At 47.9% G+C, this 17,245-nt stretch overlaps 1 protein-coding gene across 1 annotated transcript; it reads left to right on the top strand.

Annotated features, from left to right (window-relative positions):
- Positions 1-9,203: 9,203 nt before the first annotated feature.
- CCNG2 (cyclin G2) lies at positions 9,204-15,741 on the top strand. The gene is made up of 7 exons (XM_059843530.1): positions 9,204-9,597; positions 10,505-10,642; positions 11,456-11,706; positions 11,858-11,936; positions 12,018-12,116; positions 13,217-13,422; positions 13,922-15,741. The coding sequence occupies exons 1-7, from the start codon at positions 9,487-9,489 to the stop codon at positions 14,052-14,054; spliced, it is 1,017 nt and encodes a 338-aa protein (XP_059699513.1). The 5' UTR covers positions 9,204-9,486; the 3' UTR covers positions 14,055-15,741.
- The last annotated feature ends 1,504 nt before the right edge of the window (positions 15,742-17,245 follow it).

The following is a 17,245-nucleotide window of genomic DNA, read 5'->3' as shown; positions in this document are numbered from 1 at the left end:
TAAGTGAGGCCCGAGTTGTGCCTGTCCTCGGCCAAAGTGTCACGGTCTCGCCTGTTCCTTGCGCATACCCTGTCTCCCAGCCTGTGTGTGCTGGAACAGAGCTCCCTGTGTTATCCCCAGTGATCTCTAGTTTACTGCGCTGCAAAATGTAAACAGGGATTCGCCCAGGATTTCATTTACTTCTTTAGGCCTTCCCCGGCACAGAGGCCTGCAGCACTGTCCTTTTCCTTGTCGTTTCCAGGCTGTGTCCGGCATTCCCACTTCAGCACAAGATGCCTGAAGTGCTGTGGAAGCTGAGCTGTAGTCTCAGAGCTCCGTTTATTCCTGGACAAACTTTTGAGTATTCAAATTCTCTCTCTCTTTTTTTTTTTTTTTTTTAATAATGGGTTTGGGGCTGTGTTACAGTACTGTACAGCAAAGACCAGGAAAAGAATAAATACTTGGCATGCAAATCCTGGCACGGTGATGAGTGTCAGAATCTTGCCGCACCACCAGAGGTTGAAATGAGGAGATAAAAGCAAGAAGTTCAGAGCAAAGGCAAATTGTTTTCTTTAAACTCCTTCCAGTATCTGTAGTTATTGGCTGTTCAGACAGCACACAAAGGAGGATTTCCTCCGGAGATAATAAGCACAGTGACATAAATCAAGAGAGAACATAGATTTTTTTTTTTTTCCTATTCATTTTACAGCAAATTAACTCTGAAGCAGCTCGCTAAAAATTCATCCATCTCAAGCTTTTTTTAACCCCTTCCCTAGCAACATATAAGACTGAAATGAATGGCTATTTTTGCTGCAGCAGCTCCTCTATGCACAGGATGAGCTCTTCTTCAAATTCCAGCCTGCCATGTGCTGCTCCCTTCCATTTTTACTACTTTTTATCTTGAAACAGATTATGACTTTTAGAAGGTGTAGAGAAGGGCAAGTCCTGCTGGAATTTTATCTCGCTTTCACAATTCCATTCTAGGTCTTCTGGGTCTCATTGCCTAAGAGTCTGTGTTTCTGAAGTCTGTAAAGCTGTGGCACTTTTCCCAAATCCCAGTGGTAGTTTGTGGCAGTGACCACAACCAAGGGGTTTAGCAGCACTGCTGGGAAGGAGATGGAGCATGAACTCCGTGTGTTTGGACCTCATTTGCAGGGAGTGATGGAAAGAGGCAATAGGGCTTCATGCTGACAAGAAAGGCAAGGGTTAGATGGGATTTTGGAAGGAATCCTTCCCTGTGAGGGTGCTGAGGCGCTGGCAGAGGTTACCCAGAGCAGCTGTGGCTGCCCCTGGATCCCTGGATGTGCCCAAGGCCAGGTTGGACAGGGCTTGAAGCAGCCTGGGATAGTGGGAGGTGTCCCTGCCAGGACAGGGGGTAGGGCTGGCTGATCTGTAAGGACCCTGCCAACCAGGGATGCAAAGGTTGAAGGTGAATTTCATACCCACCCAACCTAGGTGCACTCCAAGGTCAGCTCGGGGAGTTCAAATCACACAGCAGCCTCAGAGCAGCAGCAAACTCACCTTCATGCCAGGCAGGTTGTGAGGCTACATTAAAGTAGTTCAAGCTCCACGAAATTAAGGAGCCATTTGAACATCCCAAGGGGCTGCAAACATGCAGAGTTATAAAAATAACTTGTAAGAAATAAAAATAACAGCAGCACTGTTTGGGTTCAGCTGGTCAAGTTGCCTCTGTGACAGAGCCCGTCCAGCAATCCCTGCAGTTACCACTGTGTTTGTGCTCTGACTCCAGCCATTACGTAACTTATCTATATTTATTGCCAACCTGTGATCCTTCAAGTAGCAAGCAGGCTTTGATCAGCCCAGAGGAGACAATTTTGATCTTGGTTTAAAAACCAAAGCCTTAAAAAAAAAAAAAAAAAAGGGAGAAACAGAGTCTGAGGATTTCTCGATTTTCCCCGGAGTTGAAAACAAAGTTAACTCAGTTTTCTTTGTGAGAGAGAGAGTTTGCAAATGTGGAATGTTGGGAAAAGCAGCAGAAGGAAACAAGGAGAACCCTAAAAACATGGTTTATGGTGAAATTGCCTGACAAGGCTTTGCTCAGCTTCTAGGGGGTAAGTGCTTGTCAAGGAAAAATGATCAGCACAAAGGAACTCTCACAGGGGAATGAAATGGGGTTTGAGCACTGAACTCTCTCGTCTCTGTGAAAACTGTACTATAGAAAATCACCAGCAGTTTTTGAGAAACCTTCACCTTTTTTTTGTGCAAGGAATCAATCCGTGGAATGCTGATTTTTCAAGTGAGCAGTGTGGAACTCAGCGTATACAAATTTTTAGGCTGTTCCACCTGATGAGTTCATCAGATGTGCTTGTTCCTACAGGCAATAATTAGCTGCCCTTTGGGGGGAAAAAAAAAATTAAACCCCCCTAAATCGGTATTCCTGAAGAATGTGGCAAAGGAAAAAAGGAAACTAGATGCAGGCTCCTTCATTTCTTGGAGCTCAAACTTAGCTTTCCACTGCAGCTGTTAAGGAAGCCTGTTGGTCTTAGAGAGCACTGCCAGTGGAATGACAGGAGTGTCAGCTCGAGTGGAACAACTCCACAAAGGCCCCTCAGGACTTTGTGTAGCTGTTCCCACCCTGCTCTTCCTACCAGCAGGAATTTAAATTATTTACTAGGAAAACAAACCCTTCTCTTTGAGCTGCACAAGATTCTCTTCCTATCTGTTCCCAGCATGGAGCTCCTCAAAACACCAGGACACAGTTCTGCTTTCATCCAGAACAGTCAAATACGTGCTCATATTTAGCAAATGAAGCGCCTCTTTCACCTCACTCGGTGATTAATTCTGAGAGGGGAGCTGCAGACACTAAATTAACCTTTTTACCTGATTTAGTTTTACTAAATAAACAGCCCCATAATGTAATTTTCTCAACCAGAGCTGCTATTTTCTGCCGTTTGCTTTGCTATTTGGAATGTGTTCTGTTCCAGCTCTATTTCATTTAGCTTCGTGACAGTAATATCTTCAGACTGTCCCCTTCACCCTGGGGATGCCACCAGTAAATCCATCATTCTTCCCAGAAAATAGATTATTAATTGGAAACACGTGTCAGAATGTGCAAGAACACCAACAGTGGCACCAATGGGCCTCCTCCCAGTTTTACCTTCTCAGTATTGGCAGAGTGGTGTCACTAAATACAGGTTTTCTTCCTTTTTTCCCTTCCAAAACATAAAAACTCCTTGCTTTTCTCAGCTTTTAAAAGGCAGCTCCTGTTAATTACCTGGCTGTGGCTAGGCTTTCCTGTCGAGATCAATGTTTATGTTTGGATGTTTTGTGTCCTGGGGAGTTGATATCAGCCCTGTAGGAGTTTATACCCTCACAAAAAGAATAGTGTCGCTGCGATGGTTGTAGATGTGCCTTTCCCAGTGGATAATCTGCATTTCTCGGTGTGGATTAGGATCCCTTTGCTGTTGGTGCATCTGAGAAAGTCTATCTGGATGATTTCTTCTGGCAGGGAGCAGCAGTGTGTGAGTGAAACGTGCCTGGATGCAGTATCCTGAGACAGAACTATGCTGGCAATGTTCCTGCAGCTGTTCCTTGGGAAACATCTGTGGGGCTGGGATGGAGCTTTGTGCTTCTCCATTCACCCCTCACAGAGCAGCCTGTCTCCTGAAACAGAGGTGCAGATGACTGGGGAATAAGAGCAGGCCATTGTGCCCCAATGGACGTGGAATGGCTGAAGGCTGTCCTTTGGAAAGCAAGGGGGGAAATGGAATATTCCTTTCTGGCACAGGCATAGGGGCAGCACACTCCACAGGACTTGCAGGATTCCAGCTGCCTGTTATTGCAGTAGGAACAACCAATCCACCTGACTGAAATTTTTCACCTTTACAGCTGGAAAAACCCTTCCATCTGTCATGGTCTGTGTTTGTACTGGCTGATACAGAGAATTATGTACTGGCTGGTGCCATCTCCTAATTAGTGATTATCCCTGTGCGAAGTATAGAAGGCATTGTCTCATGATCTCAGTTTTAGCAAAAGACACGCAAGAGCTTAAGACAGCCTGGGAAAGGAGAGAAAGGAGTATTTTCTGAGATAATTAAGGGCTTCTCATCTTTTATAGAAAATGGTATGTTAAATTAGCAAATAAGTGTAAAATCATAAAATAAATTTACAATATCCGGTTCTTGTAGCTGAATGCTTCCTAGCAAATCATTTTACTCAGCAGTTGCCTAGTTCTACAGGCAGAAAGGTGACTGCCTTTATTTTTTCCCTTGGTTTAACTTTTAATGACTAATTTAAATTCCATTTATGCAGAATCCCTGTGATTTTGAAAACGCCTCCTGAAATTATGCAGAACCACCTTTCTAAAAAAAAAAAAAACCAACAAAACTTTCCAAAGCCTTAAGTACAACACTGCCTAGAATTATCCTGTCAATTAAATAGAAGAACCCATTTAAAGTAAGTGACAAAAATACACAGTGAATTAAATGCACCTTCCAGTAACAAATGGTTATTAAAGGAGGCCTCTGTGCCAACTGCTGGTTCTGTGGTCATGCTTTGACAGGCTATTGAAACACACAGCTGCCTTTCAGACAATTTAACTTGCACTGAAGGCAGATTATTGCCATTTGATGGAGGGCTTCTGGAAGGTTCCCTGTGCAGGAGTGGGGCTGCACCTCCAGCTGCTGTTCAGGTGCAGCGGGAGTGATGAGCTACAAAAGGCAGGGAGTTGGGTTTTGTTAGGCCTGGAGATGCAGCGCAGGTTTCTGACAGTGGCTGGAGTGGGAGCCAGCAGGACCAAGACAAAGGGTGGTACCTGCATCCACCCCCCACAGAAATCATGAATAATTGCAGTCACTGGGCAAGTCCTGAGATGTGTCACGGATCTGCAGTCTCTCCTGATCCCTTCCTGTTTCTCAGTGACCACAGAGTGAAGTTTGAACAAGGTGGGGCAGCTACAACCCATGAGCAACAGAGCTGCAGGTGGTGTTGCCGTGGCCCCGGTGAAGTCAGCAGGAGTGCCTTCCTTTGTGCTGTCTGTGTGTGAGGGTTTGCACTGGGGGCAAGGCTCCTCCTTCCTCTTCTCGTGCCAGAGCCATTTGTAAACCCTCTCAAATGAGATCTGATGATCCTGAGAGAATAGGTTGTGCTGGACTCGTGCTGTGTTTGCTCCTGAGCGCTTTCTGGATCTTTCCAGCTCTGTGTGTGGAGAGAGGCCTCCGTGACAACACAGGCAGAGCATCGGGTTCAGCACACAGCCAGCTCACTCTGCAGCCTTCTCCTCCTGCTCTGCTGGTGTCAGGGATCATGGAATTCTCTGCTTCCCAACATGCTATACATGTGCTCGCTCAGAGCTGTGAAATAATAGGCAGGGGCCTGTCCCTGGTGTTATTTCTGGAACAGAATCCTTTTGTGTCAGTGAAAATTCTCAGTGAAGACTTGGAATTTCCTTCAAGAATCAGGGTTTTAGCACTGCATGCAATTTAGTTTTTAGCTGTGCTTTACAAGTTTTATGCCAACTACTGGGAATTAGAACATTTTCTAAGAAAGAAACTGTTTCCCAGTAGATCTTTGGACTTCTCTCTTTTAGGAAACTCCTCTTGGGAGTCTTGTCCCGGGACTGTGGTGCAGCTGTGCTGGTGTAGGGGTTCTTATATAAATAAGGAAGCTGTTATTTTCAGTAAGCAAAGTATGTGCTATCAGTACAGGGCAGATTTATTTAAATTATAGCAGAGATTCTGCCCAAAACTTACTAAGTTACCACAGATTTGTGTTTGGGTCTTACCAGCTCATAATACTTTGTGCTCTGAGTTTCCCGAGTGACCAGGCTGGGTTTCTCTTTTCTGCCCCCTCCCTTCCTTATTCCAGCAGCTGCTTGGAACTCGGGGTGTGGTCTCTGGGAGAGGCACTGTCACTGCTCCTCTCTGGGTCTGTCCAGTGAATCTCTTCCCTAACACCAAGCTCCATGTAATCTCTTATCGGGATGCCTTGCTCTCCTTTGGTCTCATAGGCAGCAAGTGATAAATCGGAATAAATTCATTTATTTTTGAATGCTGCACTCGAGTTCCAGGAGCACCAGGTGAGAGGTGTGGAATTACACTCCTATGGGCAGACAGGAGCTGCACCAGAGGGAACATTGCTCCCATGGCTACTGGAGGATCAAATGCCACTTTCCCTCAGGGGCTGCTGTCTGGGGAACAAGGTTTAAACTCTGACAGATTTATGAATCATTTCATCTCCTAGCCTCGTTCCTTCCCAAAGGGCCTGGTGAGGGGAAGCCCATGCCAAGGTTTTGATAGCTTTTATCCCCAAGGCACTGACCCCTTTGCTCTTGAAGCAACAGCATCTGTGAATTGTTTCTCAGTGTGTATACAGGTGGAGCCTTGATAGGTGTTTTCCAATAAGTGTATTTTGTGTAAAAACACCACCCTGAGACTCCTGCCTTCCCTGGCTGCTGTCCTCCATACCGGAATAATGGGGTATGGAGCATTATAAGGGACACTTGGATTAATTAGGGGCTGTAAATTGGTGGAGCTCTTTGCATAAGTGGCTCAAGGGAGCTGTTGTTCCAAGTGACCCCTGTTTTTCCTCCGTGGGTGTCCGGAGTGGGCAGACAATGGCTGTGTCTAGAGCGTTAATTACTCTGTGTCCCTTAATCACCACGGCTTGTAATCCTATTTCGGTGTGGAAATCCACATGCCACAGGCCCAATCAACACCCCTGGATCATCCCCGGCCAGTCAATACACAGCTCCTAGCCACCCAGAACCATTCCTGGGGAACTGCTCTGGGCATGCCTGGACAAGTTTTCCCAGGCCATATGGGAAGAGAGTTTAGCCAGGCTGGTTGCAATAATCCCTGTTCAATAGGATGTGCATCTTTGGGTTCCCAAAGAATGTCAGGAAGGAATTGCTGCTCTCTATAGCACAGCACGTTACAGAAGAGGTAAATTGTGTTTCCTCAGAATGCTGGAAACACTTCTCATTCTCCCCCCACATTCTTACTTCCCTGAATCCCAAATAAACACCACACTGAAAGAAAATTATTCCTTGCATAAGGGAAAAAATAGAAAACAACAACAGATTTTGTTCCCTGACCTCAGCATGACTCCTCCTGTGCCCACAACACTCCATTGTTCTGCCAGGTCCAGACAGCACAGGGAGCAGGCTCATTTTCCCTGTTTTCAATCCCAAAAAAGTCCATCACTTATATTAAGGATCCTTGGGGTTTGGTTGTTTTGTTTTTTCTCAATCCCACTGAGCTGTTTTCAACAAGTGAGTTAATAATGAGGAACAAAGATGGGGCAGGAATCCCTCTCTCCTAACCTGGGAAATGAGCCACACTCTGATAAGAGATTCCCCCCTTAGGCTACATGAGATATGAGGGATAATTTTTCAGTGTTCTGTTGGGTTTAAATTAGTAAAGGGAAAGGAATGTATGTGTTCAAGCAGGTATCTGAACTGGTACTTTTGGAGCTGTCATGCTCTGTGCTTACAAAATGAACCCTTTTAGTGTAACTGGAGCATGTGTTCCGACGTGCTTTCTTACAGGAGGAAGAACATCCCTACTCCATCTCTGTGATAGCAAGAATCACTTTGGAATGTGGGGAAGAAAAGAAGGGAGCAACTGCTAAGGGAATTTGAATACCAGAGAGGAGCTGAGAGACTCATCCCCTAAACATTACCTGAATGATGTCACTGCATGCAGCTGGTTGGAAGTCGGTTCCACTAGCAGCACTTGTTCAATCCGGAGCAGGTCCATGTCTCAAACAGCTTTTATCCTCCCCAGAAATCAGTCTGTGTGATGGGAGGGGTGGGCACGTGGATCTGCTGGTAGCTACAGGAACTCCAGCCCACATCAGGAACACCCTGAGGAAAACTGGTGCGTGTTTACAGCAATCTCGGAGTCCTTGGCATCAAAATAAACTCGAGGGAAGTGTTGGCCGTCATCACTGGCACTGCAGACAGGGACTGTGCCTCGAAATAGAGCTTGGCAGAGCCCAGCACTGCTGATGGCTCGGTGGAGAAGGCGGGTTTGCTTTTCCAGCCTGTGACATTTCATAGACATTTTCTGTTTGTTGGAGCTGTGGAGCCTCAGCAGGTCAAAACCAGCGCTAATCTGCCGGAGTCACCTGCCCAGACTTTTGTCTCCAGTGTGTACACACATCCAATCGCTGTGCTTTGGGTTTGTCCCGGGACATTTATCCCTTTGTGTTTGTCCACGAGCACGTTGGAACAGCCCCACACAGCCTCCAGACGATGGTTTATTTTGTTTTATCTGGTCCTGAGGACTCCATTAAGCTGAGAAGCCCTTTGATGCAGCCTTTGACTTAGGGGGCTGATCCACCACCTCCGTCCGGACCCGTTGGGCCTTCGATTCATTCCACAGGAAGGGAAGTTTGGAAATGCACATCCCAAAACCACTACAACCCCGGCCTGCACACAAATCTCTCAGTCTGAAGTGGGACACGGAGAGGTTTTAAATCCAGAGGGGTCTTTGGAACCCTCAAGGAACAACATGAGGAGAGTCCCGCAGAGTTACACGGAGAGTTTCACCCGCGGGGGCTGAGCCATCCTCAGGCTGCTGCTGTCAGGTCAGCGTTCATCTTTATCCTGTATCAGGACACGGGAGGGCTGTGGGACAGGCTGTGTGGGTACACGGGAGGGCTGTGGGACGGGCGGTGTGGGGACACGGGAGCGCTGAGGGACTGAGGGTGAGCACCTCCATCCCGTCCACCACCATCGCCTCAGGGCGCGCGCGCGCGGGCTCGTCGCGGTTGCCAGGGCTCGGAGCACTGGGCGGGGCGGAGGCAGAACTCGGCTGGCCAATCAGAACGGACCCGGTCTCGGTCGGTGGCCAATCGCCGCCGGTAAACAACACTCCCCTCCGCGAGGCGGGGAAGGGGCGGGGCGAGCGGCGCCACCGGCCAATCAGCGGCTGGGAAGCGCGGGCCAATCCGAGCGCGGGAGGGTTTGGGCGGTCTTTTCAAAACGGATGAGGCGCCGCTGGCGTCCCTTTAAAGGCGTGATGCGGACCTCGCCGTGTCCCTCCGCGCGGCCTCCCCGCCCCGCCGCAGCAGCGCGGTGCCGCTCCGATCTCCGCTGTACTGGAGCTCCACGGGTCGGCCGCGCCCTCTCCGGACCTCGGGGACCAGAGGGGGCAGCGTCGGGTCGCATGAGTGGGGCTGGACTATTTGACTTCCGTGCGCCGCCTCACCGGCGGGGATCGCTCCGCGAGGGACAACAGAAGCCGTGGGCGGGGACGCGGCGCCGCCATCTTGGAGCGGGGCCGGGGCCGGGGCGGAGGGGAGCGGCTGGGGATGGTGCCGTGACAGGGCTGTGACTCCCCGCGGGGGTCCAGGCCGCCCTGCCTGGATGCGGGGTCAGCGGCCGAGCCCACCCCCGTCCGCGCGGTGACGGGAGCCGGGCTCGCCTCCCCCTCCCCGAGCGGTGAGGGCTGCGGGGGGGGGGCCCGGTGTCCCCTCGCCCCCGGCCTGCGGGGCCCCTTTGTTTCCCTGCTGCGGAGGGGAAGGAGGCGAAGGGAAGGGAAGATGAGCAGCGAGGCGCTGTGGCTTTTCAAGCAGCTGAACCTCCATCTGGAGCTGGAGGGGCGGTTCCAGCCCCGCGAGAAGGGACTCAGCCTCATCGAGGGCGCCGCCGAGGTGGGTGAGGGCGTCGGGGGGCTCCTCAGGGCAGAAAGAAAATTCCGGCTAATGGAATTTGAAGCATGTTAACTGCGGAAAGTTAATTCTTTTCTCTGTATGCGCTGCTTGCCTTTTCTTTTAATTCTGTATTCGTCTGTAGGTATTAACGTTACCTTATCCAAGCGCTGCGACCTGCAGGGCAAGGCGTTTAGTACTTTAGGTGTTTATATTTATTGCTTAAACTTGGAGTGAGCACAGGAGCGAGAGAGGTAGTGTATTGTTTCCGTCAGGGGAGCTTCCTGCCGCTGCAGGGGAGGTGGGATGTAACACACAGGGGAACCACCGGCTTTTCATTGGCGCTGTCTGGGGAAATGAGCCCAGAACCGTTCAGTGCTGAGCAGCAAAATGTAAATAGACCATAAACATCTCCACGTTAACGACCAAAGTTCCTGGCTGAGTTCGGGGCCGGCTTATTATGTGCCTTCGGGTGTTTGTGAGTTCTTTGGGAAGAGCCTTAATGTTTAACGAGAAAAAAAAATCCCTGAGATAAGTCTGCTTGTTTATTGTGAAAGCAGAGCTGTTGCTTAAATAGTGACATGCAAGGCAGAGAGCTGAGTGGTCATTTCTAAGGGCAGGAGTCACTCTGTATGCCTGCAGTTGGTGACTTAAATAAGTCTTAAATGTGTCTTAAAAGAAGCAAGTGGAGAGTAGGAGATGTGGTTGTGCTGGCTGTTGCACCAGTGAGACTCAGGACCTGGCTGTAATCTCTCAACCGTGGGTGTGATTTGAGTCCTAAGTGCCTAAATTTATTTTCCCTTCAATTCAAGCGAAATAAAGTATTTAAGAAAAAAATTGTTTCTGTTTGATCTAAATAAAATAGAAAAGCTGCCACAGAATAATTCTGACTTTGCTTCTCTTGCCATAGAATGAGAACACTCTGTGTCCAAGACAAAGGAATGCCAAGGTGGAAGATCTTTGGAGTCTGACCAACTTCTTTGGATTTGCAACTGAAACGTTTGTTTTGGCTGTCAACATTCTGGACAGATTCTTGGCTCTTATGAAGGTATAAGTGTGGCTGTTGATTCAGCAGCAGCTCTGAGGTCTCCTTTGTGAACCTGGAGTTGAGTGCAGTTCCTTTCACCCCTAAAGACAAGTAGCAGCTTGATTTACTTCCTCTAATAAATCTGTACCCATCACCACGTAGTTGTCTGAGAAAGGAGGAATTAAGGGAAACAAACCACTAAGTGTTAGGGGCTGTCTCTGGGTGCTCTGCTAAAGCTTAGCTTAGCCTTGGGACTGACACCAAGTGATCATTTCCTGGTTGTTTTTATCGTGTTTGTGCTGCTCTAAGGCAGGAAGCTTGGACCAAAACCAGTTCCTCATTATTAGATCAGCAGAAAAAGCAGAGTTGCGTCAGTTCTCTGGTCGGACTGGCCTTGAAGTGGCACCAAATGTACAACGGTAGAGGGGAGAGGAGAGCAGGGGCAGGAACAAGCTGTGCAGGGATGGGGCTGCCCAGAACAGGCTCAGACTGGATTTGTGTGGGCTGGGCGAGCACTGCCGCTCGGAGGAGCAGGGAATTGCAGCTCCCACCGCGATTTATGTGTGTCCCGGTGGGGAACGACCTGAGAAGAGGCTGCTCAGCTGTGGCACTTCCCTTCCTCAGCCCCAGCGGCTCGGTGCTGCCTCGTGGGGTTTGCTCCAGCTGAAGTGATGGCACTGCTTGTGGCTGGGGGAGGGAGGAGTAGGAGCTGGCCAGCACCAGGCTTGGTGGGGATCAGCAAGTCAGAACTGTGGGTATTCCAAACACACTTGGTTGTTGAAGCCCAGCGTTGCTGAGGGGTGCTGCATTCATGGCGTTTACTCTGGTTTGTAGGTGAAACCCAAGCATTTGTCTTGCATTGGAGTTTGCTGCATGCAGCTGGCCGCCCGTGTGGTGGAGGAGGAATGCAATATCCCATCTGCTCACGAGATCATCCGGATCAGCCAATGTAAATGCACTGTGTCCGACCTGAAACGGATGGAAAAGATAATTTCAGAAAAGTTGCACTTTGAATTTAAAGCTACTACTGCCTTAACCTTCTTGCACTTGTACCATACTATTGTACTCTGTCATACCTCAGAAAGGTGAGCTGGGGGTGTTTGCTGAGCCCCTGTTAATCCCCTCTGAGATGATTGCAGCCTTGGCTGTAGAGGAGACAGCTCCTCAGTTCTTGCTTCCTGGCGAGGGAATGCTTGTTCATGCAGACCCTTCCTTCTTCCCTTGGATGTCTCACAGGAAAGAAGTGTTGAATCTGGACAAGTTGGAAGCGCAGCTAAAAGCTTGCAACTGCCGTCTAGTGTTCTCAAAAGCAAAAGTGAGTAGAAGCAGTTGTTTGTAGCTGCTGGGTGTGCTTGTGGTGGCTGTGGTACTGAGTGCTGTTTTCTGGTCCTTCCAGCCGTCTGTCCTGGCCTTGTGCCTTCTCACTCTGGAAGTTCAGACTCTGAAGTCTGTTGAGCTGTTGGAGATCCTTCTGCGTGTTCAGAAGCATTCAAAGGTGAGTGTTTTCAGTGGGTTGTTTGGACTGACACTGTTAATGGTGGGGGGTGGCACGTGTGGGGGTCCCTTAAATGGATCCCTAGATGTGTCCTTACAGGTTCTGCTTGGCTGAAAGAAGCAGTTAAAAAATAAGCTGAAATGTATAAAATCAGAGGGACTGCTGACCCAGTGTGTGTACAGTGCACGCTTTAACAGGCAGCTGATGGAACTTGTACAGCTCTGGCTGTGTGGTCTGCAGAAACTTCCAGTCTGTTCTGGGACTGCTGGGCTGCTTATTCCTTTTGCCTGAATAGTTAAACCTGAGGGAATGGCTGGAGCTGTGTCAGGGGAGGCTGGCTGTCAGGAAAAGGTTCTTCCTGTGGATGGAAGTCGGGCACTGAGCAGGCTCCCCAGGGAATGGGCACAGCACGAGCCTGGCACAGCTCAAGGAGCAGTTGGACAATGCCCTCGGGTGCAGGGTGGAATTGTTGGGTTTCTCCTGTGCAGGGCCAGGAGTTGAACTCCATGATGCTTGGATGCTTGTGGATCCCTTCCAGCTCAGGATAGCCTATGGACTAAAATAGGATTCATGGCCTCTAGCTGCATGCTGCCTCCAGTGATGGCCTAGAGGCAGCTTTTCACTCTTGCAGTCAGATGGAACAACCCCACTTTCTTAAGGGATAGAAGTACTTAAAGTACTATATTATTCTATTTTAAAATGGTGGTTTAAAGTTTTTTCTTCTATTTTAAAGCAGTTTAAAAAACTTCACTTCCATTTGAAAATGGAATTTCAAAAAAGTTTTATTCCATTTTAAAGTAGAATAACCTTTGTTTCATTTCTCCTTTGGAAGTGACAAAGAAAATGGTAACAAGGACTGACAGGCATACTGTCAGCCTAACTCCACCTTGAACAGGGACTTGTCTGGAAGGTGTGTAGGAGTTGGTAGTTCACCTTCAAAAGCAACTTTGACAGAGGTATCAGTCATGAGTCAGTTCTGTCTTGACTGATGTTTTTTCCAGGTCTTTCCCAAGAAGGTAAAATGGAGGGAGGAGTTATCCTTAGAGCCTCTGTGTTGTGGACTAACTAACTTCTGAGGTTTTGGTTGTTTTTTTTTCCAGATAAGTGATAGTGACCTACTTTACTGGAGGGAGCTGGTCTCTAAATGCCTGGCAGATTATTCTTCTCCTGAATGCTGCAAGCCTGATCACAAAAAACTGGTTTGGATTGTTTCGAGGCGTACAGCCCAAAACCTACAAAACAGTTACTACAGTGTTCCCGAGTTGCCAACGATCCCAGAGGGTGGATGTTTCAATGGAAGTGAGAGGTGGGTAACACTTGGCTGCTTCATTTGTTGGGAATTCTCCTTTTCCTCTGTATAACTATGGCTTAATCGCTGCTGCTTGGAAAAAAAAAGTAAGTGCTAGCTCTGAGACTATTGCTGGGCTTGGAATATGCCTTCAGCACGTGGAAAGGAGGGGAAACTGTCATTGTGGTGTTCAGAGGTACTTGGCCAGGTGGGGGGAGGCACTGTTGGTTTTAAGGAAGGCTTGCCAAGGTTTTCAGTCTCCTGAAGGAGTTGATGCTTGCTGTCTGGCAAACTGGCTTCTCGATCGGTAGGGTGTTGTTGGCATTTAGGAGGATTGTGCCTTGTTAGGATTTCAGCTTTAGGAGCCCTAAGGAGCTTCAGGCTGAGCAGTATTTAGATGCGGGATGTTGCTACTAGCAACAGAAAAGTGTGCAAGAAATGGCAGGATTGAGGAGTACTTGGCCACTTTGAAGGGGTTGTGCTTTGTTAAAATTACCTTTCCCACTGTTCCTTCCAGTGAAGACTCCTGTGAAGACATGAGCAGCGGGGAAGAAAGCCTTAGCAGTTCTCCTCCGAGTGATCTGGAAGGCACCTTCTTCTTTGAACTCAAACCTAAACCCAAGTGGCAAACTCTCAGCTGTCACTCTTAGCACTGAGTCTGGATTGTATTAGGCTGAAGTGTTGAATGCACCATAGAGTCTTTTGGCAATAATAAATGAGGTGGTGATCTGTAAACTGTATTAAGGCTAAACTTGCTGTGGTATCAATGCTTTGAATGCCTGCCTTGTTTTTTTTGTTGTTGTAATTTTACTGAATTTAAAAAAAAAATTCAGGTCCCCAGATCAGCAAAAAAAAGTTGTACAGCTCTGTTGTCAACAGCCATGAATGTAGTTCTGTACCTGGTGGTCCAAAACCCTCAGCAGCTCAACACCTGAGTTGATTTCAGGGTCTTGCCTGAGAAGCATGGAGCAAGAGTGCAAGCTTTCCTGAGGTTTAAATGGGAAGCACTTGGTTAGTGGAAGAAACTTGCTCCATGGGTTCAGTCAAGCAAAGGAGAGGCCCAAGAGGAGCTGTACAGTTGTTGTCCTGGGATGTTCTCAGGATTCCACATGACAGACTCCCAAGCTTGGCTTGATTCAGTGTTGACCCTGCTTGGAGCAGGAGATTGGACTGCAGTCCCTCTCGAGGGCTCCTCCACTTCTTCTGGGAGTGGTGGTGTGGGATTAGATCCAAGTGGCTGGGTGGGTTACATGGAGCATGTATGTAGTGCCAGGCTGGAATGATTGACTCTCCAATGGGCCCAACACTGAAACTGCTTTTCCTTTGCAGCAGGGTCTTGAGTTGTGTACTCCAAGTAGCAATTTTTGAAGCTTGGCTTTTATAAACTTCAGGGATCCCTATTTCACACCAAGAGTATGTGTGGTAAGCAGGAGGTTTCTAGTCAATATAGTTTTCACTTTGAGGTAGTATTAATTGTGTGGTCAGGAGTAATTCCATGTTTTCTTTAGTACGGATGTTTTTACACTGAAATTCACATTGTATAACTTCGGTGTGTTTCAAATCCTAACCTGTCAATCCATGCTATTAGCTTAGACTTCTTAACTTGGTAAGCCTTGCTAAGTCTACATTCCTTTGAATATTTAACCCTTGTAGTTGTTTTTCAGTATATTCATGTTATTGATTGAGTCATAATCAGACTTGTTTGCATGCTGATGTAAAGCAGTTAGTGCAGGAGAAGTTGAAATTACGCAGTAAAGTATCAGGTAAATGTGATGGTGAAGTAGTTAATGTAATGGTTTTTCTTCTGAACTTTGTTATCAAAGCACAAATTCCAGTCTAATTGTGTTTCTCCCTGGTGAGGACATGGCTAAAGGAGACTAAAGTAGCTCAGAGGAACGGTCTGAGGTGTGGTGGTGCCAAAGTAGAAATGAAGGAGCAAACAAGCTAAAAGCTGTTTCCTAGGTGCCAGCGTTGCTTTAGAAAGGCAGGAGTGATGCTGTAAATCCATAACTGTTATGTGGTTTCAGTTTTCTAAAAACACACAAAAGTTTACAAAAAGTGTATATGAAAATGTAAATTTAAAAAAAAATGTACAGAAAAAAAATTTAAAACAAAAAAACGAGCAGAAAATACTGTATTTTTTTACATTGTATGTAACTTTTTGTAGGTCTGTGGCATGTAGATAGTAATTTATTGTGTACTCTGTATGATACAAATACTGTACCTCTGAAGACTTCTTGCTGCAAGTCTCTGCTCACTTCAGGAGTGCTTGGGTAAGGAACCTACTGAGTCTTGTTTCAGTTGAGAACAAAAATAAACCAAGTGCTGTATTTGTTACCTGCTGTGAGTGGCAGTCGGTTCCTTGAAGCTTTTGTGAGCCCACAGCTGGGTTCCAGCTTTCCCAGGAGTTGTGGCAAGAGCAAGGGGAGACTGCACAGCGCTGGATGGAAATCTCACCTCAGTGTGGGCAGCTGGGCTGAGGTATCCCGTGCTCATTGTGAGCATTGTGCTTGGCACCTTGGCACATCCAGAGCTCCTGCCAGGGGTTAAGGGTCATTCCAGCTAGATTGCTCTGGGTTCTGCAGGAATTCTCCTTGCTGCTGTCTTTTGTGGTGAAGCATGGTCACCACACCTCGAGGTGCTGCTTGGGTCCCCTCAGCACGGCACCCACCATGGGCTGTGTCCTGGGCTTGCCCTGCTTGGGAGGCCTAATGAAGCTTGGGGAGTGCCATCCAGCCCCTTTCAAGTCTGTTCCATGGAAAGAAATGGGCTTGGGAGGAGACTGTGGGGTTCTCTGCTGTGGTTGGAATGATGTAGGCTCAACTTGGATTCTTCCAGGTCTGGTGGCTGCAGATGCCCCCGAGGAGGTTTGCCTGGCTTCCCACAAAGAGCGGGGATTTTGGTGGTTGGCTTGTTTGTAATAGCAGAGGTGTGCATGGCTTTTAGGTGCTGTTTGGGGCTTGCCTGCACCACGTGGTGGGACTTGGAAGGCTTGTGGTCACGGGGGTTTAAATGTGTGCTCGTTTTCATAACTGCTCTGTCAGTAGGACTGGTTTGAGTGGGGGCTGAGGGGGCTCAAAGGCAGTGGTTTTGTGGGGAAGCCATCCTCTGAAACAACTCCTGGCTGTGTCCACTTTCTGGGATGCTGCTCCCCGTGCTGCTGAACCTATTGGAAGCATAATGCTGAAAGTTCACGCAGGTTTCTGAGAGCATCTTGAAATGTCATCCTGCTGCTCTCCTCTGGCTGGACTGGGCTGCAAGGGATCTGTAACAGAAGTACTTCTGTTCCTGGTGAGTTGTCATTCCATAATTAAATAATTATAACCACGGCTTTTCAAGCAGGAAACTTCCCCACCACTCGATGACATGTGACAAGTGACACGTGGCAATAAAGCCTTTAGAATAAATGTGTGTTCAGACCCTGGTCCTTAACAGCTCCCCCTTTTTTTCCTGATGGAATAATAAGGATATTCCTGTCAGAGCTTAGAGCACTCTGTGAATTTAGAGCAGCATACACTAAGGAAAAGTAGAACTGAATGGTCTCAGGCCATCTCTTTGCTTGGACTAACAGGTGAGTGAGTTGTTCTTGTGATCCCACTTGGCTGTCAGGGCTTTGGAGCTCAGCAAAATGGCAATCAGTAAATACTTGGCACATATATGGTATTATTTATCTTAAAATGCATGTTGCAGCTGTGGGGTGTCACATGGCTGTGCTTTGTGGTGTAAGCCAGTGGCTGGTGTAGTGCACCTCCTGAAAGCAGAAAATTGCCATAACAACTGAATGAAATCAATTAGAGTAATAAGCAATTAAAGTCTCATCCCTAGTGTTGCATGAACATGG

Source organism: Haemorhous mexicanus, chromosome 4 (genome assembly GCF_027477595.1).
Source record: "Haemorhous mexicanus isolate bHaeMex1 chromosome 4, bHaeMex1.pri, whole genome shotgun sequence".
NCBI classification, from domain to species: domain Eukaryota; kingdom Metazoa; phylum Chordata; class Aves; order Passeriformes; family Fringillidae; genus Haemorhous; species Haemorhous mexicanus.
Note: the sequence above shows the minus strand (reverse complement) of the source record. Positions and strands in the feature narration are given on the sequence as shown.